At 43.9% G+C, this 26106-nt stretch overlaps 1 protein-coding gene across 1 annotated transcript in view; it reads right to left on the bottom strand.

The window, feature by feature from the left end:
- VPS39 (VPS39 subunit of HOPS complex) overlaps positions 1-26106 on the bottom strand; it is a 107521-nt gene that overhangs the window by 62501 nt on the left and 18914 nt on the right. Inside the window, exons 4-9 of the mRNA XM_069730617.1 lie at positions 25722-25764; positions 25529-25623; positions 21816-21914; positions 19244-19336; positions 16640-16823; positions 7350-7470 (exon numbers count right to left, since the gene is read on the bottom strand). Coding sequence (XP_069586718.1) covers positions 7350-7470; positions 16640-16823; positions 19244-19336; positions 21816-21914; positions 25529-25623; positions 25722-25764 — 635 coding nt within the window. The remainder of the gene's footprint in view (positions 1-7349; positions 7471-16639; positions 16824-19243; positions 19337-21815; positions 21915-25528; positions 25624-25721; positions 25765-26106) is intronic.

Raw genomic sequence — 26106 nt, 5'->3', positions numbered from 1 at the left:
TTTACAGTTCAACACCTGATGTGGAGGTTTTCTAATTTACTAGCCAGTAGTCGACACTCCTGAATCTCTGAGTCTAGAATTAGCCCTAGGAACTCCTGCCTCTGTAGGGGTTCTAGACGTGACTTTTTAATGTTCAATAGCCACCCCAATCATTCCAAGGTGGCCATTATTTATTGCACTTGCGTCAAGCAATGATAAGCCGACCTGATCACAATAAAAAAAATTGTCCAGATAGGCGAAAAGCAAAACGCTGGTTTCACATAGATGTCCCATGACCTCTGCCACCACCTCGTAAAGACCTGAGGGGCAAGAGCGAGACCAAAAGGGAGAGCTTTAAACTGAAAGTGTTTAATTGTGCCCTCTATAGCCACCGCAAACCTGAGGAACCGCTGATGCTCCATATGTATAGGTGCATGGTACCCAAGATCCAACACTGCCATAAAACAATTTTTAAAGATTAGCTTTATTGCTGACCTTATCGATTCCATCTTAAAGGGGCGCACTTTCAAGAACTTGCTTAGAGCTTTTAAGTTTATAATGGTTCTAAAGGAACCACCTGGCTTCCTAATCAGAAAGAGGGAAGGGGGGGGGGAGGGAATAAAAGCCTCTACCCCTCTCTGACAAGGGAAGCTCCAACAGGACAGCCGTATGCAACAGTTCCAGGACTTTTGCTTCCAGGGATTTTTGTTCTGCGGAGGAGGATCGGGAAGGAGTTACCATAAACCAGTCCAGTGGGATTGAAAGAAACTCCAACCTCAGCCCTGATGTTATCAGGCTATGGAACCAGTCACTATTGGATATTTCACTTCAGGCAGGGAAGAAGGCTGGCAGACTCCTCCCCTCCCCCCCCCCCCCCTTCTGGGTCAGCAGTCATTGAGGCAGTTCATGCTCATGAGGGGAGCATCCAAACATTAACCTCCCTAACTTTCCTCCCATCATCTCACTTGGCCCGGTCCCTGAAAGGCTTCCCATGGTTAAATCTTCTCCTACTGAAGGGACGACTGCAGGAGGTAGCCAACAGACTAGAAAACGTCTTCGTATCGTCCCCTGCTTTCTGCAGCTCATCCAGGACTGGCCCAAACAGGTACTCCCTCTCGCATGGAATGGCAAAAAGTTTAGACCTGGCCTGAATATCCCAGGGCCAGGATTTCAGCTACAATGCTCTCCGAGCTGCATTTGAGAGGGCTGCGGCTTTTGCTGCCAAGCTGACAGAGTTCACTGAGGCATCAGACAAGAATGCTGCGGCACCCTGTATCATTGGTAGTGAGCGCTAGAATAGTCTCTCTAGAAGCTCTCTCATTCAGCTGGGTTTCTAGTTGGTCCAACCAATCACAGCCTTGACCGTACATGCAGTTGCTACCGCTGGTTTTAGAACTCCTGACGACATCTCCCACGTGCCCTTAAAGGTGTCCGCCTTCTTGTCCAGTGGGTCCTTTAACCTCCCCATTTCCTCAAAGGGCAAAGAGGATTTTTATAGACGCTTTGGCCACTGCTGCATCCAGTTTTGGGGCCTTATCCCAGGAAACCAACTCCAGATGGTCAAAACGATATCTCCTTTTAAAAGCTGGGGAAAGGGAACCTTTCCTCTCTGATCTTTTCCACTCTCTATGTACGAGAGAGTAGATCCTGTCATTCAAGGGCAAGGCCCTACGTCTCCTCTAGTCCAGACCCCCAAACATGACATCCTGAAGTAATCTCTCAGGCTTTGACTCCACAATCCCCATGGTACTCCTGACCGCATTCACCAGCTTATCCACCCAGACTATGGGAAGCAGAAACGGCTAGAGTCTTCCTCCGAAGAGAGACGCTGAAGTAGATGACTCTGAAGAATCCTCGCCTCTGATCAAGTCACTAGAAATGTCCGATTCAGGGGACCTAGTTTTTCTCCTCTTTCTTATGGGCCTCTCGTTGGGTTAGGGACCTCATGGACTCCTTTACCTCAGCCCTACTAAACTCTCTTAGACTAGTAGCAAAATTAGGTGTCTTCTGCTACTGTCTGCTGGATACATGACTGGCACAGTTTCTTTAAACAAGAGTCCGGCAAGGGGGACCTGCAAAGTGCACATGCCTTATGCCTTGATTTTGCTGCACACTTATTTCTCCTGATTCCTGCCAGGGAAAGAAGGGGAAAACTAAATCACAGAGTGAACTTTCAATAAGGTCATTTACCAGTGCGAATCAATGAAAACGTACCGGATTACGACAGGGACGCATCTCAGCTGAAGGATCTTCCCTGAAAACTGCTGAATCCACTCTGCTGGAGCTCCTCTGACTGGACCTTCCTGCAGAATCCAGACTCTCGCTGACACGGCCACTTCCTGCACTGCCACGGAGTCATCACAGGGATGCTTGAGGCTTCTCACTGAGCTGCTCCTGCACAGGTTGCTGTTGACGCCGCTCACACGACTCCCAAAGAGGTGTGTGCATGTGACCATTTAAATCCACTGGACACACCCCCATTCGGCACCCACAGATATCCAGGTCAGCAGGTTTCCAGCACAATTTTCCTAAAGATCTTTTTTTCCACCAGAACCTGCCGGGCGTGACGCGATCCCCAGGAGTCACAACCCCTGCAGGTACAGTACACGAGACCAGGAAGCCGAACCGATACTATGCCCTTCTCCGGCTATGCATTCTGCTCCCGTCAGACGCGTCATCCGAGCCCCGACGACGCCACCCGGGCGTGTCACCTTGTGCCTCTGGACACGTCATCAGGGTCCGCCCCAGAAAACTGGGAGACCTGGGACGCATCACACGGAAGTCCTCGGATGTGTCATCAGGGCCCATCCAGACACATCACCGGGGCCCTCCCCGGACGCACTAAGAGCGCACCATGCACAAGACACCACCAGCCAGCTCCAGGACCATACTCACCAGTCTTCAGCGCCGACCATACTCCTACCCGAGTCCCGCTCCACTAACTATCATGAAGTCACCCAGGACCCACTGTGGCGCTTCCAGGGACCCCTGTAGCGTGAACCAACCAGCCGAGCCTGGGAATGAGATGAATCTTCTACCTTCAACAGGTATGTCTGTAAGAGGTTCACCTGTCAAGGACAGGAAACTAACTGATGCATGGGAAAGGTGCCACCCTTTAATGTCTGTAGGTCTCCTGTCCTTGAAGGGTGGATCCCCTCTCTCATGGTGCAGTCATAGGGGTTGGAATAAATGGCAGTTACCAGGAACAGTGGAGTCAAGATAAGGTCTTTAAGACTAAGACAAATTTCAGAAAGAGCTGCTCGTAGGATTGCTAAAGAGGTAAATCAGAACTCCTGCTTGACTGCAAAAGACTGAGAAAGAGTTAGACTCTGGAGTTGTGGAACATTGTTCTAGTGTTCAGAGACACCTGCACAAATGACCTTCATGGAAGAGTCATCAGAAAAAAACCTCTCGTGTCCTCAAAATTCAGGGCCAGAAGTATGCAAAAGAACATCTAAACACGCTGTGACAATGCAGCATTTTATCTTAATTAACAAAACGTCTATTTTCAGCAAGCCAGGAGGAATAGATTTATCTATATGTTGACTTTTGAATTTATGTGTTTGTTATTAGGTTGGTCAAGAAAAAACATACTTTTGTTCCTATAAGCCTATAATATTGACTTTTGAGTTGTAACATGTGCTACTATCCTGGATGAAAAACACAGGGCAATTGAACAAAGATGTTTGCTGATATGTTGATTACACATTGTCCAGGCCAGCTAGCTTGTTGACTTGCAAAATTAAGGATTAAAACTATGCAAATAGATTAGATAGTCAAACATTGCGAGTCAACATCATCACATCTTCCTCTTGACCTCTGGATATAATGCTTGAAGTACAACATATGCGCCTCTGTAACAAAAAAAAAACCTTCAGACATCACAGAGACTCTTGACAAAACCACAGCCAGGGACACTCTACAGGATAGCTGCCAGATCATGGCTCCATCAAGAGGGACACAGATTTGACATTCCACAAGATGCCGACTTAGGGGACCACAGCCCTGCCTGAAAGAATACATATCTGCTTCACTGACCATCAATGAACCCATGAATACATTTGGGAAAGCCAGGAATGGGACCCACTGGTCACCTGGCTCCATGGAGATGTTCAGAGAAGTCAGGTTGTGACCCTCCAGCTATGTGGCCTTGTACAAGATGATTTTTTTTTGCCTAAAATACATAGGAAATGTGTAATGTTTAACTTAAAGGCCTTTTAGAGATCATTTCATTTTCAACTTTTTAAACTGTTCACATTAACCGTAATTTTGACCAGTGGTACCCAAACTTTTACATGCCACTGTAAGCTTTATTGACAGGAACCTCTGTCACATCAATAATGTTCAAGACATGTTTGTGGGGAAATATAATATATTGGATTATAAATACATAAACTAGGCGTCAAGACTGATGACTACATTGAAAATATGCCTTTTTTGTAATTTGTCAGAGGAGTTAGTGTGATCGCCAGAAAAGTGATCTGGGACTCAGGTTTTCCCATGTGGATTCTGGAGAACATTGCGCTTCAAAATCCGAAAAATAATTTGCAAAATATAAAATAACGAAATAAAAAAAAAAAAAAAAAAAAAAAACTTCTGCAGAATTGAGGATTCTCTTGACATCTGTATCAGATTTTTCCACATTAAAAATATAGTGGTGTGAACACTAAAGGTACCGTCACACTCAGCAACTTTGCAAAGAGAAAGACAACAATCCGTGACATTGCAGCGTCCTGGATAGCGATCTCGTTGTGCTTGACACGCAGCAGCGATCTGGATCCCGCTGTGACATCGCTGGTCGGAGCTAGAAGTCCAGAACTTTATTTCATCGCCAGGTCGGCGTATATCGTCATGTTTGACATCAAAAGCAACGACGCCAGCAACGAGCATAGGGCCCCTAGATGTGTGTCGGATCGGTACACTCCAGCTGTTTGACATGGAGCCAACAACCAGTGAGAACGAGAAGTGAGTCGCCGTTACATCACTGGATCGCTCCTCAATTGTTCTGGAGTTGCTGTGTTTGACGTCTCTACAGCGACCTAAACAGCGACGCTCCAGCGATCTAGTTTAGGTCGGCTCGTTGTCTATATCGCTGCAGCGTCGCTGAGTGTGACAGTACCTTAAGGCCAAGTTCACACTTTTTTTGTTTTCAAAATTCCAGTCATCTTGCAGAAAAAGAATCTGCATGAAACTTAAAGCATGGCATGGATTTCAAATCTGCAGCATGTTCATTATTATGCAGACTAGCTGAAGAGCCCGGCGTTGCCTGGGCATAGTAAATATCTGTGGTTAGTTATAGCACCTCACTTCTCTTATTTTCCAATCACACCTCTCATTTTCCCAATCATCTTTCATTTTCCCCCTCACTCCTCTCATTCCCCCCTAACACTTGTCATTTCGACCTCACATCTGTCATTTTGCGATCACTCCACTATTTTCCCTCGCTCCTCTCATTTTGCACTCACACCTTTTCATTTTCACCTCACACCCCTCATTTTCACCTCAGTATATACATGTTTGCATCTCCCTTATATATAGTATACACCTGTATGTCATCTCCTGTATATAGTATATACCTGTATGTCATCTCCCCTGTATATAGTATATACCTGTATGTCATCTTCTATATATAGTATATACCTGTATGTCATCTCCTCCTGTATATAGTATATATCTGTGTCATCTCCTCCTGTATATAGTATATACCTGTGTCATCTTCTATATATAGCATATACCTGTATGTCATCTCCTCCTGTATATAGTACATACTTGTAGGTCATCTGTTCCTGTATATAGTATATACCTGTGTGTCATCTCCTCCTGTATATAGTTTATACCTGTATGTCATCTCCTCCTCTATATAGTATATACCTGTGTGTCATCTCTCCTGTATATAGTATATATCTGTGTGTCATCTCCTCCTGTATTAGACCTCGTTCACACGTTATTTGCTCAGTATTTTTACCTCAGTATTTGTAAGCTAAATTGGCAGCCTGATAAATCCCCAGCCAACAGGAAGCCCTCCCCCTGGCAGTATATATTAGCTCACACATACACATAATAGACAGGTCAGGTGACTGACAGCTGCCGTATTTCCTATATGGTATATTTGTTGCTCTTGTAGTTTTTCTGCTTATTAATCAGATTTTTATTTTTGAAGGATAATACCAAACTTGTGTGTGTTTTAGGGCGAGTTTCATGTGTCAAGTTGTGTGTGTTTAGTTGCGTGTGGCGACATGCATGTAGCGACTTTTGTGAGATGAGTTGTGTGTGGCAACATGCGTGTAGCAACTTTTTGTGTGTCGAGTTGCATGTGACAGGTTAGTGTAGCAAGTAGTGTGCAGCAAGTTTTGTACATGGCGAGTTTTGCGCATGGCGAGTTTTATGTGTGGTGCCTTTTGAGTATGTGCAAGTTTTGTGTGAGGCAACTTTTGCATGTGTTGCAACTTTTGTGCATGTGGCAATTTTTCCGCGTGGCGAGTTTTCCATGAGGTGAGTTTTGCACTTGTGGCGAGTTTTGCGTGAGCCTAGTTTTTGCATGTGGCGAGTTTTGCGCGTGGCGAGTTTTGAGTGGCGACTTTTGTGTTTCGACTTTTATGTGGCGAGGTTGGTGTATGCGTGGTGAAATGTGTGCTGAGGGTGGTATATGTGTTCAAGCACGTGGTAATGTGTGGCCCATTTTGTGTGTGTGTTCATATCCCCGTGTGTGGTGAGTATCCCATTTCGGGGCCCCACCTTAGCAGCTGTACGGTATATACTCTTTGGCGCCATCGCTCTTGTTCACATCTGGCAGCTGTCAATTTGCCTCCCAACACTTTTCCTTTCACTTTTTCCCCATTATGTAGATAGGGGCAAAATTGTTTGGTGAATTGGAAACCACGGGGTTAAAATTTCACCTCACAACATAGCCTATGACGCTCTCAGGGTCCAGACGTGTGACTGCAAAATTTTGAGGCTGTAGCTGCGACGCCTCCAACACTTTTCCTTTCACTTTTTCCCCATTATGTAGATAGGGGCAAAATTGTTTGGTGAATTGGAACGCGCGGGGTTAAAATTTCGCCTCACAACATAGCCTATGACGCTCTCGGGGTCCAGACATGTGACAGTGCAAAATTTTGTGGCTGTAGCTGCAACGGTGCAGATGCCAATCCCGGACATACTGTACATACATACACACACACATTCAGCTTTATATATTAGATTTTCATCTTTTTCAATGCTTACTATAGCGAGTAAGGTGAAATCTGCATGGAATTCACATTATTTCTAATGGACAAACACTTTAAACTGCAAAACTGTCCTGAAAAAAAAAGAGTAAATATTGGATTTTTCACTCAGACAAGTATCTTGAGCTTCAAGTAGATTCTCACCCTCCAGATGTGATAAAACGAGGCCGCTGGAGCTCAATGCTTTGTACCAGGAGGCGAGGCTCAAACGTCCGCACTTCCACGTACCTTGGCAGCACAGCAATGATATAAGGAGGTTGGTGCTCTGTGAAGTGGAAACAAACATCGGTGCTGATCATTTTAATCTGCACTAAAAAATAAATAAATAAAAATAAAAATATAAAAAAGGAGAGGCACTGACCGCTATTGCAAAAGATTAAGAATTTTCAAATGTATGAAAATAGAATAAAACAAATGGCTGGAGATACTGTGGAAAACCACTGGATAGGCTGCATTTTGCAATGTACAGCGATGGGAAAACCCTATTTCTGCTATTTTTGTTTCAGATCATTGAATTAAATTTTTCAACACGACCGGCTGTCACCGGGTCAGAAGTGGCCAGTTCTTGCTCTCATATTATTCCTGCTACTACTGAGTATTTTTTTTATCCACCATATGTCTACAAAGATAATGGGCCTGTTTATTTAGTGATAACTTTGTATGGTCTTTACTAAGGAGCTGATGTCAGGATCCTCTGAGGATTCTGTGGGCTGCTCTCCCCCTCTCAGTTGAAATCAGGCACAGCAGATCTGACCGCACTAAAGGTACCGTTACACTAAACGACTTACCAACGATCACGACCAGCGATACGACCTGGCCGTGATCATTGGTAAGTAGTTGTGTGGTCACTGGGGAGCTGTCACACAGACAGCTCTCTCCAGCGACCAACGATCAGGGGAAAGACTTCGGCATCGTTGAAACTGTCTTCAACGATGCCAAAGTCCGCGGGTAACCAGGGTAAACATCGAGTTACTAAGTGCAGGGCCGCGCTTAGTAACCCGATATTTACCCTGGTTACCATTGTAAAAGTTAAAAAAAAAAAACCAAAAAAACAGTACATACTCACATTGTGACGTCACCGCTGTGCTCTGCTTTACGGCCGGCGCTGACAGTCAGTGGAGGGAAGCTGACGGCGGGGGACGTGACAGACATCGGAATGTGAGTATGTACTGTTTTTTTTTGTTTTTGTTTTTTAAACTTTTACAATGGTAACCAGGGTAAATATCGGGTTACTAAACGCGGCCCTGCGCTTAGTAACCCGATATTTACCCTGGTTACAAGTGAACACATCGCTGGATCGGCGTCACACACACCGATCCAGCGATGACAGCGGGTGATCCAGCGACCAAAAAAAGGTCCTGATCATTCCCCAGCGACCAACGATCTCCCAGCAGGGGCCTGATCGTTGGTCGCTGTCACACATAACGAGATAGTTAGCGGTATCGTTGCTACGTCGCAAAAAGCGTGACGTTGCAACGATATCGTTAACGAAATAGTTATGTGTGAAGGTACCTTTAGGGTAGGTTTCCACGGTCAGGATTGCATCAAGATTTGCTCAGGATTTGACGCAGGTAAAATCTGCACCAAATCTGCACCTGAGGCCACTGGCAGGTCACCCGTGTTTTTGATGCGTTTTTCATGCGTTTTTTTTCATGCGGATTTGTATGTGTTTTTGTAAGCTCAATAAAAATATACAAAAAAAAAAAAAAAGAATGGTGATGTCATTTCTTGTCCAACCTCTTCATTTACATACTCCATTGAAGAATAACGATTACACACACAGACAGATAGATGATAGATAACAGATAGATGATAGATACATAGATATATATGGGATGGATAGATAATAGATAGATAGGATAGATAGAGGATACATAGATAAATAGATAGACGATAGATACGATAGACAGGTAGATAAGATATGGGATAGATAGATAACAAGATAGATGATAGATAATGCCAAGCCCAATGTTTAGTATATCTATGTATCTATAGCTATATCTATCTATAAATATATCTATAGATAGATTGATTATCTATCCATCTATGTATAATCGTTTAAGGCTTCTTTCACACTTCCGTTTTTACAATCTGCACAGGATCCGTCAAAATGTTGAAATGACAAATCCTGTGCAGATTGTAAAAAACGGGTGCACTGGGCCCGTTTTTCTGACGGACCCGTCGAGGCTATGTGCACCTGTTGGGTATGCGTCTTCGCAAAGGTTTTCCGCTGCGAAAATGCATACACAACACAACCCAGATTTTAAAATAATAAAAAAATAAATAAAAATCGCAATATTCTTACCTTCCGGCGTCCCGCGCAGCGTTACTGATGTTCGCGATGCTCCCGGCAGCTGGGGTTCCCAGTAATGCCTTGCATGCAATGACCTCTGATGACGTCATCGGGTCATGTCGCAATGCATAGGCAGCATCAATAGTAAAAAGAGAGAGAGAGCAAGCGAGAATTTCCCTGACTGGAAATTCTTCCTCGCATGCTCAGTTTCAAAAGACTGCATCCGTCGCTGGATTCCTGCTTTTTACAGTCAGCGACGGATCCTGCGTCCATAGGCTTCCATTATAGCCAACGACGGGCAGCGCAGGATCCGTCGCTGAGCGATTTTCCGATGTGCAGAAAAAAACGTTCCTCTGAACACTGTCTCCACCCGACGGACAGCAATTTTCCGACGGATCCAGTGCACGACGGATGAAACGGATGGGCATCTGTCACAATCCGTCGCTAATACAAGTCTATGGGAAAAAACAGGATCCTGCAGAAAAATTTGCTGGATCTTGTTTTTTCCAAAAATCGACAGATTGTGACGGCAGCTCAAAGGCGGAAGTGTGAAAGAGGCTTTATTTAAACCACGCTTCGCTGATATTGCATACATACATTCTTGAATACCCGATGTGTTAGAATCGGGCCACCATCTAGTAGATATGTAATAGCAAGGCCGATGTTTATTAATGAACGTTTAATTAAAAAAAAAAAAACATGTTGCATGGTGCGTGTTACAATATGCATGTCGCATGTTCAATGTCACGTGTTGTTTGTTGTATGTGCACACAGTCTAGACGAGTCCAGCTCTGCTACAACTGGATGCCTGACATCTAGATATAGCACAGCCTGTAAATGATCGCCGGAGAGAACTCTCCAGCGATCACCTACACTGCAGCATTCTCACAATCAGCTGATCAGCTGACCGTGAGAACTAGCATAGTGACCGGAGATAACCCCCGGTCATGTGCACGGCAGTTCTCGCGATAAGCTAAGTTATCGCGAGAACTGCAGTGGATGAGGAACTTCCGGCGGCGGGACCGGTGAGTCAGCATGTGAATTAGTAGACATGCACAGTAAGCTGCGTTTACGCACTTACTACGCATGTGAATAATCATTAGATGCGGTTTTACTGCATCTAATGATTGTCTATGGTAAATTTACGGTGCGGCGGATTGTAAACAGACATGCTGCGCTCTGAAAAGACGCGCCGCATGTGCGTTTTCGCGGCTATGCCGCCTGCGTCTTTTAATGTATAGTGGAGACGGGATTTCATGAAATCTCCTTCACTATGCTATAACATCTGGACGCTCTGGGTTTCACACTGCGGCTCTACGCAGCGTCAAACACGCAGCGTTTCATGACCGTGGAAACACACCCTTAGGCTGTGTGCACACGTTGCGTTTTTTTCGCGTTTTCCCGCTATAAAAGCATACATTATGCATCCCATCATTTAGAATGCATTCTGCAATTTTTGTGCACATGATGCGTTTTTGTCCTGTGAAAAAAATGCATCGCGGTAAAAAACGCAGCATGTTTATTAAAGGGAACCTGTCACCCCCTCAGGTGTTTGTAACTAAAAGAGCCACCTTGTGCAGCACAAATGCTGCATTCTGACAAGGTGACTTTTTAGTTACAAACGCCTGCACACGCTGAAATAAACACTTATAAAATGTGCCCCTCATACCCTGAAATTGTTTCTTTTCCTAATCAGACGCAGCACAGCCGTCACTCCGGGCCTGTGCGCGCTGGGCGCCACCTCCTCTTGCTGCATTATCATCCCCGGCGCCTGCGCTGTAAGTACGAAGGGCAGCGCAACTGCGGAAAAATACGGGGGGAAAAAAGAAAAAAAAAAACAAACAAAAAAAAATTACAGCGCAGGCGCCGGGGACGATAATGAAGCAAGAGGACGGAAGCAGCGCCCGGCGTGCACAGCTCCAGAGTGATGGCTGTGCTGCGTCTAATTAGGAAGGAAAGTCCCGCCCCCGGGATAATTTCAGGGTATGAGGGGGCACATTTAATAAGTGTTTATTTCTGCGTGTGCAGGGAGCTTAACTAAAAGAGCCACCTTGTCAGAATGCAGCATTAGTGCTGCACAAGGTGGCTCTTTTAGTTACAAACGCCTGAGGGGGGTGACAGGTTCCCTTTAATTTTGAGGATTATTTGCGTTTTTCCTGCTATTTAATGCACTGGGAAGCTCCGGAAAAAAACGCGTCAAAAACGTGCAAAAAAGCATCAAAAACGCGCAATATACGCATGCGTATTTCTTGCAGAAAATGTCAGGTTTTGCGCAGTTAACTTCTGCAAAAAATCCTGAACGTGTGCACATAGCCTAAAGGCCCCGTCACACATAGCGAGATCGCTAGCGAGATCGCTGCTGAGTCATAAGTTTTGTGACGCAACAGCGATCTCAGTAGCGATCTCGCTATGTGTGACACGTAGCAGCGATCAGGCCCCTGCTGTGAGATCGCTGGTCGTGTCGGAATGGCCTGGGCCATTTTTTGATCGTTGAGGTCCCGCTGACATCGCTGAATCAGCGTGTGTGACGCCGATTCAGCGATGTCTTCACTGGTAACCAGGGTAAACATCGGGTTACTAAGCGCAGGGCCGCGCTTAGTAACCCGATGTTTACCCTGGTTACCATCGTTAAAGTAAAAAAAAACAAACGCTACATACAGGTCCTTCTCAAAAAATTTGCATATAGTGTTAAATTTCATTATTTACCATAATGTAATGATTACAATTAAACTTTCATATATTATAGATTCAATATCCACCAACTGAAATTTGTCAGGTCTTTTATTGTTTTAATACTGATGATTTTGGCATACAACTCCTGATAACCCAAAAAACCTGTCTCAATAAATTAGCATATCAAGAAAAGGTTCTCTAAACGACCTATTACCCTAATCTTCTGAATCAACTAATTAACTCTAAACACATGCAAAAGATACCTGAGGCTTTTATAAACTCCCTGCCTGGTTCATTACTCAAAACCCCCATCATGGGTAAGACTAGCGACCTGACAGATGTCAAGAAGGCCATCATTGACACCCTCAAGCAAGAGGGTAAGACCCAGAAAGAAATTTCTCAACAAATAGGCTGTTCCCAGAGTGCTGTATCAAGGCACCTCAATGGTAAGTCTGTTGGAAGGAAACAATGTGGCAGAAAACGCTGTACAACGAGAAGAGGAGACCGGACCCTGAGGAAGATTGTGGAGAAGGACCGATTCCAGACCTTGGGGAACCTGAGGAAGCAGTGGACTGAGTCTGGTGTGGAAACATCCAGAGCCACCGTGCACAGGCGTGTGCAGGAAATGGGCTACAGGTGCCGCATTCCCCAGGTAAAGCCACTTTTGAACCATAAACAGCGGCAGAGGCGCCTGACCTGGGCTACAGAGAAGCAGCACTGGACTGTTGCTAAGTGGTCCCAAGTACATTTTTCTGATGAAAGCAAATTTTGCATGTCATTCGGAAATCAAGGTGCCAGAGTCTGGAGGAAGACTGGGGAGAAGGAAATGCCAAAATGCCTGAAGTCCAGTGTCAAGTACCCACAGTCAGTGATGGTGTTGGTCCACTGTGTTTCATCAAGGGCAGGGTCAATGCAGCTAGCTATCAGGAGATTTTGGAGCACTTCATGCTTCCATCGGCTGAAATGCTTTATGGAGATGAAGATTTCATTTTTCAGCACGACCTGGCACCTGCTCACAGTGCCAAAACCACTGGTAAATGGTTTACTGACCATGGTATTACTGTGCTCAATTGGCCTGCCAACTCTCCTGACCTGAACCCCATAGAGAATCTGTGGGATATTGTGAAGAGAAAGTTGAGAGACGCAAGACCCAACACTCTGGATGAGCTTAAGGCCGCTATTGAAGCATCCTGGGCCTCCATAACATCTCAGCAGTGTCACAGGCTGATTGCCTCCATGCCACGCCGCATTGAAGCAGTCATTTCTGCCAAAGGATTCCCGACCAAGTATTGAGTGCATAACTGAACATTATTATTTGATGGTTTTTTTGTTTGTTATTAAAAAACACTTTTATTTGATTGGATGGGTGAAATATGCTAATTTATTGAGACAGGTTTTTTGGGTTATCAGGAGTTGTATGCCAAAATCATCAGTATTAAAACAATAAAAGACCTGACAAATTTCAGTTGGTGGATAATGAATCTATAATATATGAAAGTTTAATTGTAATCATTACATTATGGTAAATAATGAAATTTAACACTATATGCTAATTTTTTGAGAAGGACCTGTACTTACCTACCGCTGTCTGTCCCCGGCGCTGGGCTTCTCTGCTCTGGCTGTGAGCGGCGGGCAGCCGGAAAGCAGAGCGGTGACGTCACTGCTCTGCTTTCCGGCCGCTGTGCTCACAGCCAGAGCAGAGAAGCCCAGCGCCGGGGACAGACAGCGGTAGGTAAGTATGTAGCGTTTGTTTTTTTTACTTTTACGATGGTAACCAGGGTAAACATCGGGTTACTAAGCGCGGCCCTGCGCTTAGTAACCCGATGTTTACCCTGGTTACCCGGGGACTTCGGCATCGTTGAAGACAGTTTCAACGATGCCGAAGTCTTTCCCCTGATCGTTGGTCGCTGGAGAGCTGTCTGTGTGACAGCTCTCCAGCGACCAAACAGCGACGCTGCAGCGATCCGGATCATTGTCGGTATCGCTGCAGCGTCGCTAAGTGTGACGGTACCTTTACACTTCTGCAGCTTCCATTTCACAGGCAGGCAGTGTGGGGGATGGGAAAGTACAGCTGATCTGACCACAGATGCAGATTAAATAATGAGACAAAGCTTCCTAAACACGTCCACTTTTCAATAATGCCAATCAGTTTATCATGGAATATTTAGTAGGAAAGATATTTCACAAATGTGATTGACTTGTTGCAACTGTGACAGCGTACAAACAGGATCATGCTCAACTCAGTGAATGCTATAGAAAGATCCATTATTTCACAAATATCCGCAGGGGCAGGCGGCGCGGCCAGCCGCAGGGACAGGCGGGTTAAATGCTTGATTTTATACACCTGTAGCAATAAAATGCCATGAGTAAGTTGAATGCAATAATTAAGATGCGTGTCCTATTACTTTTTTTATGCTTATAATCTACCAGTATTTTTTTCCATTTTAGGATGTTTCCATCCTAAGTGCCAAGTCATCATCATGTGACTCCACTTGAGGAGAGAGAATAGTGTGGTGAGCTTCACTACCGCGTGACCTGATTATATTAGGGGGACATGCGCGCACAATTACATACTATGTACATACTGTTACCACAAGTCCAGTCTTTCTTTTTAGTTCGGCGTGCCCCACCAAATAAAAAGCACCCAAGTAGAAGTGTATAATATTGTTTACTTTTCCTTCTGCCTGTTAGGTCTTCCTTTCTACAGAGTAACTATTGCCAGCATCTCCGGGATACTGGCCACTATGCTTCTCGCCTCTAGCCACTATTCCTATCTTCTGGGATGAGAGAAATGAGGAGACGAAGCTTCAAACAGGGAGCGGTGATTGTATGCATTTCTGTGCGCTCCCAATGCAGTACAAAGTTTCCTTGTGGTCAGTCCGAACTACCAGTCTGGCTCCTTCTTGGCAAGCAAACCCACTCATGGAGTCCCCTCTGCTCATCTCGCACCGAGTCTCAAGCTGCAGTGGCACGCTCCACATGGGTAACATTATCAGATCTCACTAGAGCATCTAGTTCCATCATTGAAACGGTGGGTCACAAAGCCCACAGGCTTCACCAGGTCTGCTGCATAAATGGAAGCTACTACCTCTGCAGGATCTAGCTGCAGATCCCATAATTCCCCAGACTTGGACGAGCAATGGTCTTCCAAACAGTCCTTTCTAGACAACAACCTTACAATAGCAGTCAAGTAGAACTACGCAGATAACAACTTCTCTTTCAGCCATAAGATAGTTGCTTTTCAACATTCTCGCCAAACGCTAATGTTTTCCTTCGTCTTCAGAACTGGACCAAGAACTTGCCAAGTAATAAAATTTTCCTTTTGCCAAGCTAAAACGTTTAGACGTGATGTGTCTCTTTCCAGAAGACACTGCAAAGATGGACCTTCTCGCCCATTGTAGAACCTTCCCATCTAACATGACATTACATATTCCAAAACCTGCAAAACCAGAAAATGGAGGTCTTGCAAAATACACATTTGAAGGACAGTTCAATGGCAAAGTGCGACATCTCATTTTTTGTCACGTCAAGTTTTACATTGTCTTTTGCATCCACCGACGTTGCTCCAGGATCCAGAGCCCTGCAACAGCGGTTTAAAAGTTTAATTTCCCAAAAAACAGATGGGGAATAATTTGCAGATTTTTGGAAGTTTGACCACTGGAACCTGAGGATAGCTGACAACTTGTATCTCTGGGAATGACACTTGAACAGACATAGCCAACTCCACTGTTGTCTAACCCATTGGTACGGCTTTAAAACATTCCAAGGTCCTGGGTCCCCCAACAGCATGGATGAGAAAGATGGCTTATTGTTACTTAGAGGTAAAAGTCTTCTATCATCTACTGGGGAGGAAGTAGGGCCACCTCTCTCTCTCTCTCAATAGCATTCACGTATTGCTATATTTGTGCCATTCTCAATGAATGACTCCTCGGGTTTTCATGTGATAATCGTTCACTATGTTTAACAGATTTGCTATTTAATGTGTTGTTACCATTTCTCCTATTATTGTAAAAGCCGATAAGCTGAAAGGCTGCAAGAAGAGCAAACATAACACATGCCAACTGCCTTCTATACTGCTGTCCATAGCCCCTATCAGCCTCCTCTTCCAGAGGGAATACCATGTAACCACTGCTCTCAATCACTGGCTGCAGGGGTGAAGTATAGTTCATCACTGTAGCTACTGAGCTCACCACTGTAGTTACTGATTGGTTTCAACAGTAACACTGTGCCTCAAAGAAAAGAAGCCTTGGGACATAAAAAAGTACTAGGGAAACTCTCTATATGTCCTTTCCTAATCTGAAAAATTGAGATGTGAAAAATATGCAAAAATAGAAACATTTGGGAAAGGAGCAAAACTATAAAGTCAATATATCACATTCTACAATGACATTTACTATTGTATCCATCCCAACTTAACATGCATTGGTCATTGGTTCAGTTTCCGCAATAGGAAGTAGAACATGCTTACCCATTGCCATGGGGATATCTGTCCAGTTTAGGGCACATTTAGGTGTGCAGGTACCCTCCTCATTTAGAACCACAGTCAGGTCATCCTGGCCCACAGCAACTTTTCCATCAGCCAGCGGCACCGCAAGGGGTTCTAACTGTTTGCCCGTGGGAAAAAGTTCCTTAATGGAACCTTTTCCATCCACCTGTAAATAAAGTAATTTTACTTAGTATTTGATCCCTTGTTGATTTTGTAAGTTTGCCCACTGACAAAGACATGAGCAGTCTATAATTTTAAGGGTAGGTTAATTTTAACATTGAGAAATAGAATATCAAAAATAAAATCGAGAAAATCACATTGTATAAATGATATAAATTTATTTGCATTTTGCAGAAAGAAATAAGTATTTGATCCCTCTGGCAAACAAGACTTAATACGTGGTGGCAAAACCCTTGTTGGCAAGCACAGCAGTCAGACGGTTTTTGTAGTCGATGATGAAGCTTGCGCACATGTCAGGAGGAATTTTGGTCCACTCCTCTTTGCAGATCATCTCTAAATCTTTAAGATTTTGAGTCTGTCGCTTGGCAACTCGGAGCTTCAACTCCCTCCCTCCATAAGTTTTCTATGAGATTAAGGTCTGGAGACTGGCTAGGCCACTCCATGACCTTAATTTCATTCTTTTTGAGCCACTTCTTTGTTGCCTTGGCTGTATGTTTTGGGTCATGGTCTTGCTGGAAGACCCAGCCACAACCCATTTTTAAGGTCCTGGCGGAAGGAAGAAGGTTGTCACTCAGGATTTTACGGTACATGGCTCCATCCATTCTCCCATTGATGCGGTGAAGTAGTCCTGTGCCCTTAGCAGAGAAACCCCCCCAAAACATGTTTCCACCTCCATGCTTGACAGTGGGAACGGGGTTCTTTGGGTCATTAGCAGCATTTTTCTTCCTCCAAACATGGTGAGTTAATGCCAAATACCTCAATTTTGTCTCATCTGACCTCAGCACCTTCTCCCGATCATTCACAGAATCATCCAGGTGTTCATTGGTAAACTTCAGACGAGCCTGCACATGTGCCTTCTTGAACAGGGAACCTTGCGGGCACTGCAGGATTTTAAACCTTTACGGTTTAATATACAGTATTAGCAACAGTTTTCTTGGTGACTGTGGTCAGAGCTGCCTTGAGATCATTAACAAGTTCCCCCCCATGTAGTTTTAGGCTGATCTCTCACCTTCCTCATGATCAAGGATACCCCACGAGGTGAGATTTTGAATGGTGCCCCAGATCGATGTTGTCAGTCATTTTGCATTTCTTATTTATTTTAATAATCTTTTAATTAGTTTTAAAGTAAGATGATACAGCCAATATAAAGACTATAAAGGTTAATACGATTAATCCCCAATCCCCACAGTTTTAAGCGTGCCCTAAAAACTCATTTGTTCAGACTGGCCTACCGCCTCAATGCATTAACCTAACGATCCCTGTGTGGCCTATTTACAATAAAAAAAAAAAAAAAAAAAAAAAAAAAAGGTTCCTCGCATCATGTTCTCATACACTTTATGCAGTATTAGCCCTCTGTGTCTGTACTGCTACATACTTAGGCAGGTAACTGGTTCATGCAGCTTTACATGAACACCTGAGCCTTACACTATAGCTGGTCCGAATAACTAAAGCAATTGTTACCATCCACCTCTCGTGTCTCCCCTTTTCCCCATAGTTTGTAAGCTTGCGAGCAGGGCCCTCACTCCTCCTGGTATCTGTTTTGAACTGTATTTCTGTTATGCTGTAATGTCTATTGTCTGTACAAGTCCCCTCTATAATTTGTAAAGCGCTGCGGAATATGTTGGCGCTATATAAATAAAATTATTATTATTATTATTATTATTATTAAAGACAACATACGAGTTTGCATAACGTGCCATTAGTTGAAACATTCATTTGATATAAAGTGTCCCACATAGATATGAGGGAATAATGCACTGTTGTGCTTCATAGTAAACAACACCAGTAGTCATTTGCTTATCTCAGTCTTAGGAGGCATGGGTAGTCAGTTCCGCCGATAGTAGATATCTGGTACCTCAGTCAGTCATTTTGTATTTCTGCCATATTCTTACTATTGCACCAACACTTGTCTCCCTCTCACCCAGAGTCTTACTTATGGTTTTGTAGCCCATTCCAGCCGATTAATGTCTTGTCCCCGACATCCTTATAAAGCTCTTTGGTCTTGCCCATGTTGTAGAGGTTAGAGTCTGACTGATTAATGGAGTCTGTGGACAGGAATCTTTTATAAAGGTGACTATGTAAGACAGCTGTCTTTAATGCAGGTAACAAGTTGATTAGGAGCGTCTAACTGGTCTGTAGGAACCAGAACTCTTAATGGCTGGTAGGGGGATCAAATACTTATTTCTCACTGTCTTTGTCAGTGGGCAATCTTACAAAATCAGCAAGAGATCAAATACTTATTTCCCCCACTGTACATACATACACACCTCATGTAAAAATGAATGAGGATTCAAAAACAAATTAAATGGCCTTTTCACAATATTGCTGTAGCAGAGCCGCTATTGTATCAGTAAATCTGAACGGGCACAATAACAAGTCAGTGAGTTTAGTAAGAGTATACCTTACCCTGATCAGATAATAGTCTCTTTTGAATCCCACACATATGGAGTTTTCACACCATGCCATTGACTTGGGGACATCGGGAACACTGAAATCACCCTGAAAAAAGTTGATTTGTGTCAGAAAGAAAAGTTGTAATTTGTAGTATAGCATCTGCAATGTAAAATTTTCCCACCACATTGGAGGAGAGGGAAATTATTATAATCTCAAGCGCTAGGGCCCAAAAAATGATTGCAAAAAAACCCTTCAACCCTTTCACTCCCCGTGTGATTTTCCATTTTTGATTTTTCATCCTATTCTTCCAAGGACAATAATGGTTATTTTTCTGTCAATATAGGAGTATCAGGGCTTGTTTTTTGCAGAACAAATTGTACTTTTGAATGCTCCCATTCATTCTACCACAGAGTACTGGAAAATGGGGGGAAAAAAAAAAGAAATCCAAAGCGGTGAAATTGCAAAAAAAAAAAAAAAAAAAAGTTCAATTCCACAATTATTTTTTATTCACCATGTTCACTATAAGGTAAATCTGCATAATATGAATATGCAGATACCAAACATGTATAGTTTTTATTCTTTATTTAAGTGGTTAAAAAAAGTGGCAATTTGTAAAGAAATTTTGTTTTTGCTTTTGTCACCATTTTACAAGACTCGTAACATTTTCATTTTTCATGATCTGAAATATCTATATACATAATTGTCTAAGGGGTACTTCCGTCTGTCTGTCTTTCTGTCACGGTTATTCATTCGCTGATTGGTCTCGGCAGCTGCCTGTCATGGCTGCCGCGACCAATCAGCGACAGGCACAGTCCGATTAGTCCCTCCCCTACTCCCCTGCACTCACTGCCCGGCGCCCGCTCCATAATCCCCTCCACTCACACAGGGTTAATGGCAGCGGTAACGGGCCGCGGTGTAACGCACTCCGTTACCGCTGCTATTAACCCTGTGTGTCCCCAACTATTTACTATTGATGCTGCCTATGCAGCATCAATAGTACAAATATGTCATGTTAAAAATAATAAAAAAAAAAACAAAAAACCTGCTATACTTACCATCCGCCGCCTTCCTCGCTCCTCGCCATGCTCCCCGGACCGCTCCATTGCAAGCGGCAGCTTCCGGTCCCGTCCCAGGGCTGGTGTGCGACAAGGACCTGCCGTGATGTAACGGTGATGTGACCGCGATGTCATCATAGGTCCTGCTCACACCAGCGCTTCACGGGAGCGAAAGCTGGCACTTGCAATGGAGCGCTCCGGGGAGCGTGGCGAGGAGCGAGAAAGGCGGCGGATGGTAAGTATAGCAGGACTTCAACGGGCCTTCGGAAGGTGAGTATATATTTATTTTTTTAAGTCTCTATACTACGTGGCTCTGTGCTGGGCAATGTACTACGTGGCTCTGCTGTATACTACGTGGCTGGGCAATATACTACGTGGCTGGGCAATATACTACGTGGCTGGGCAATATACTACGTGGCTCTGTGCTGGGCAATATACTACGTGGCTCTGCTGTATACTACGTGGCTGAGCAATATACTACGTGACTGGGCAATATACTACGTGGCTCTGCTGTATACTACGTGGCTGGGCAATATACTACGTGGCTGGGCAATATACTACGTGGCTGGGCAATATACTACGTGGACATGCATATTCTAGAATACCCGATGCGTTTGAATCGGGCCACCATATAGTATTTTATATTTTGATAAGTGATGAGCGAATATACTCGTTACTCGAGATTTCTCGAGCATGCTCGGGTGTCCTCTGAGTATTTTTTAGTGCTCGGAGATTTAGTTTTTCTTGCCGCAGCTGGATGATTTACAGCTACTAGCCTGCTTGGTTACATATGGGGATTCCCTAGCAACCAGGCAATCCCCACATGTACTTAGCCTGGCTAATAGTTGTTAATCATTCAGCTGAGATGAAAACAATCTCCAAGCACTAAAAAAAATACTCTGAGGACACTCGAGCGTGCTCTGGAAATCTCGAGTAACGAGTATATTCGCTCATCACTAATTTTGATAGATTGGACATTTCTGAATGCAGAGATACGAAATATGTGTATTTTTTATGTATTTAATTGATTTATTTTTAATGGGGTGATTTCAACTTGTGGGTTATTTTTTTAATTTAATTTTTCACTGTATTTAATAGGGTACTTGAAGCTGCGATCATATGATCACCTATGTTACATGAAGCAGAGCTTCGACACGGTTTGTAAAGCAAAAATCAAGATCTCCTATGAACGCCAGCCACGGGCTGGGTTTCACAAGAGGATCCAATGACAGGCATGAGGGTCTTCAGTAAACCCCCAGCTGTCATGACAACCCATGGACACCCAGAGATCACACCACGGGTGCACCGATGGGAGCATGGAATGACAGTGGAACAAGTTAACAGCAGCGAGCTGAGCACCTCTCCAGTCGTGGCTGTTAAAGGCACATGACTGCTGATTAAATCAGCTCTCAAATGCCGGTAAAGACGTGAGCTCGCATCAAATGCAGGGAAACGACATATGGCGTAAATGTCATATGTCGTGAGTGGGTTAAGGTAAAATCTGGTCACTTCATTAAGAGATTTATCACCTGAAGTTCGTGAAATGAGCGATCCTTCCAGTAGTAAAGTTGCAGCTTTCTCCGAACAGCCACACACATTTTTAACGTTTCTTCACCTGTTTTAGTGTGCTGAAAAAAAAAATACAAAATTCATAAAGAATCTGAATTTACATTACTATTTACAGTAATGAACAATAAAGGAGATTCTAAAGCTCAAAGAGGAAAAAAAATTAAAATCTGTCAGTTAATTTATAAATGCCTGATGAAAATAAAATAAAGTAAAGAAGAGTATTGCACTGTTAAAGAAAAACTGTGATGTCGTTGGTTGCATTATGGCTGAAACCAGGAGTGGGGAACAGTTTTTTGAAAATGGCCATTTGGAAATTTATATCATTTGCGGGCTGTACAAAATTAGCAACTTAAGAATTATCCTGGAATATATGGTTAAACATACAATTAATTTGTCCTTAATGTGATGGCTGGAGCTGCTGCTCTTTGAGGCTGTGAACTGCATCTCCAGGTTCGTGTCGCACTGGAGCGAAGTAGACTCTGTCTGAAGTTTTGTAAAGAACTAATCACAGCAGTAATTGTTCAGCACACAGATGGAGATTATAGTGCAGGTCTCCTCACAGTAGGAAATTCATTACTGATCACATATCGTTTATAAAAGTCAAGCAGTGGGAGGTCTGCAGTACATACATCACATAGGAGACACAGAGACTGCTGTATATACACACACACACACACATCATAAAGGAGACACCGAGACAGAGTGGTCCAAAGGTGGTCCAAAAGTAGGTGGACAGTATGTGTAATAGGGTTATGAAGGGGGAGATTTATCAAACATGGTGTAAAGTGAAACTGACTCAGTTGCCCTTAGCAACCAGATTCCACCTTTCATTTTCCAAAGAGTCAGAAGAATGAAAAGTGGAATCTGACTGGTTGCTAAGGGCAACTGAGTCAGTTTCACTTTACACCATGTTTGATAAATCTCCCCCTTCATAACCCTATTACACATACTGTCCACCTACTTTTGGACCACCCTGTATATACATACACACACACATCATATAGGAGACAGAGTCTGCTGTATATACATATAGTTACACAGGTTAAGAAAAAAAAAAACCTTGGGTACATCAAGCTTAACCTTTCTCCACCAGTTATACCTTCTCTATCACTAGTCTATTTATAAACCTGCAATGCCATTTGTTGTGATAAAACCATCCAGTCTTTTTTTTTTTTGTAATTTGTTCTAAGGTCTGCCATTACTACCCCTTGTGGTAGGGTATTCCACAGTCTGACTGCTCTAGCTGACAGAATCTCCTTCCCTCCACCCGAAATGAATGCCTCCTGGGCAAGGGAGGGATTAAAAGGGCCAACTATTGACAAAAGGGGCCGGTGGGCCCAAGCACTGAAGTCCACAGAGTTTCACCAGCCCTCGTCTAAATAAACTAACCTAAACAGGGCTTGGTTCACACAGTCTTCTGATCACTTTGGGATACATTAAATGCATACAAATCAAAAAACTATGCAGTAATAGATCGACCATCTTTTGTTTCATTATTTTTTAACCCTTTTGCTGCTGGGGACTGTGAAAACACAGCGTTTCTTCTTAATTATGCCAGACGTAAATTGTGTAGGCCCAGAATCATAAATTGTTGTCTGAAGTATTACCACTTCTTGTATGATGAATATTTACCTCTAATATTATCTCCTAGTTTATTTTCTGTTATCTTTGCAAAATAGTAATGCATGGCCACTGAACAATGAGGTTTGCGGACATGCTGATTACATACATTGTCCATGTGAGCCAGTTTGTTGGCATTCCAAACAGAGGAGGAAAAACTAGGCAAATAGATTACATAAACAATGCAGGTTGGCCTCATTCACATCTCTCTCTGACCTCTGGATACAGGTTAAAAGCCAGTTGTAAACTATATAAAGAGACCCTAGTCTTACACTCATCACCCTCCATCTTCTGCTCTTCCTGGCGTCGCTCCGGAAGAGAATTCAGAAGTAAGGCCATGTTCACACTATGCGGTTTTTACTGCGGAACCGCGGCGATTTTGCCGCTGCGGGTCCGCAGCTGTTTTCCATGCAGGGTACGGTACAATGTTACCCTATGGAAAACAGAAACCGCAGTGCACATGATGCGGAAAAACCCAAAAAAAACCGCGCAGAATTGCTGCGGAAAAAAAGAAGGACCATGTCACTTCTTTGTGCAGAATCGCAGCGATTCTGCACCCATAGAAGTGCATTGATCCGCTTACTTCCCACATGGGGCTGTGCCCACCATGCGGGAAGTAATGCGGATAATGTGCGGATGGTACCCGGGGTGGAGGAGAGGAGACTCTCCTCCAGGCCCCGGGAACCATATTTGTGTTAAAAAAAAAGAATAAAAATAAAAAATCATGTATACTCACCCTCGGAAGTCTCAGCGCTGCACGCGGCCGTCCGGTCTCAGGTTTGCTATGCGACCAGGACCTTCGGTGACGTCGCGGTCACATGACCGTGACGTCACCGAAGGTCCTGGTCGCACAGCATCTTTGGAACCGGATCGCCGCCTGCAGCGCCCAGGAGATCGGGACGTCAGAGGGTGAGTATACCATGATTTTATTATTTTTAACACTACTATTGATGCTGCATATTGCTGCATATGCAGCATCAATAGTAGGGGTAAATCCCGCAGCGGAACCCGCAGCGGAACCCGCAGGACAAACCACGATAAATCTGCAGGGATAACCGCAGCGGGTTTGCCCTGCAGATTTATCAAATCCGCTGCGGGAGAACCCGCAGAATAAAAAGCAACGTGTGAATGTGGCCGAACAGTCACAAACTTTCGGTGCAAGTCTATGAGACCCTTGTTCTGGCTCTCATAGAGTTAACTTGAGTACTGATCCCCGGACCACCCAGCAAACACTGGAGCGATCACTGTAGGTCATAACCTGCTGGAAAAGATCGGAGCAGCGCTGATTATAGAAGACAGCGCCTGGCAATTCTAGTAGATTGGGCAGGGAACTTACATTAGTGACACTCGTGCTGTAACTCATGTACCACTGTCCAGCAATTCGTATATAAGCCCCCAATTGCCCCTGCATGTCCAAAACAAACTTTTTATAATTTTCAAACTCTGTATGCTAATGCCTAGTATTTTCTACTGGACAACAGTGCAGGAAAAATAAAAATCTGCATTTTCAACAAAAGAGTTCCCAATTTAATTTCAGATGTTTGTGGGAACCTAGACCCTTGCATTACAAGATGCAGCCGTCTGTGTCAATAACGGCCTAGCTCAGACTTGTCCGGCTCACACCTGTAACAGATCATCTGTACGAAGAATTTCCTAAGGAACTAAATGGAGCAAAATTTGCAAGATCTGTTTATGTCCGGTGTCGCTGTAAATTGGAAAACCTGGAGGGGTGAAGATGTTCCTGGACCGAAAAAAGTTGGCAGCACAATATGGAGCCTACTTTCTGCATTTGCTTCTGTAACTTGCACAACTGTGGACTTCTTACGAATATCAGGCAGAGTACTTGCCACTTCAGGTTCAACTTTTATTTTATAAAAGTTTTTATGTTAATAAGTAAAATTCAACTATTACACAAGTGAGCTATTAAGACTAAAAACTATAACACCCTAAACATTGTAAGGATTACAAGGAGGCTGAAAAATGTATTATATTGTGAGGGTGACTTGTGAAAAGGCGTATCAGCGGTTCAGAGGTTAAAGTAAAGTGAGCTCACCTGCAGATCACAAGACAGTAAAGAGGCCCCCTTGGCCTTAGAAATGGTGGTCATAAGTTGGAAAGTCAGCAAGTCGTGGACGCACACATTGTTATCTGTGTGTGGAGGGGGGAGAAGGAAAAGAAGGTATTATTTAGAATCCATACATCAGCCAAGCACATGTGACCACAGCGTATATCACAACACAACTCACCAAGCAAACTCACAAGGATCTTGAACTGAGGAACAACATGAATCTGAAAGAAAAAAAAAAAAAGAAGACAATAAACACCAAGTCTTAAATTCATACAACACTTCTCTATGTGCCCTACCAGAGCCTATAGACATTAAGAGGGTGCGGTACCCTGCTTAGTCCGACCTCTCACAGTGGAGAGCCATGGCTTCAGCGCTAGAAGAATCAAAGCCATATAATAATATGTTACACCAGACCTGGGCAAACCACTGCCAACAGTCCATATCCAGCAAGAGGCCTGGAAGGAGTGGTCCATGGGGTGCACGCTGCAGTTGCCCTCCCCTCCTCCGTCCCGATTTCATCGGTATCTGTATTCTCAGCATGCAGATATCTATGAATACAATAG

The sequence above is a fragment of the Ranitomeya imitator genome, chromosome 1 (genome assembly GCF_032444005.1).
Source record: "Ranitomeya imitator isolate aRanImi1 chromosome 1, aRanImi1.pri, whole genome shotgun sequence".
NCBI lineage: Eukaryota > Metazoa > Chordata > Amphibia > Anura > Dendrobatidae > Ranitomeya > Ranitomeya imitator.
Note: the sequence above shows the minus strand (reverse complement) of the source record. Positions and strands in the feature narration are given on the sequence as shown.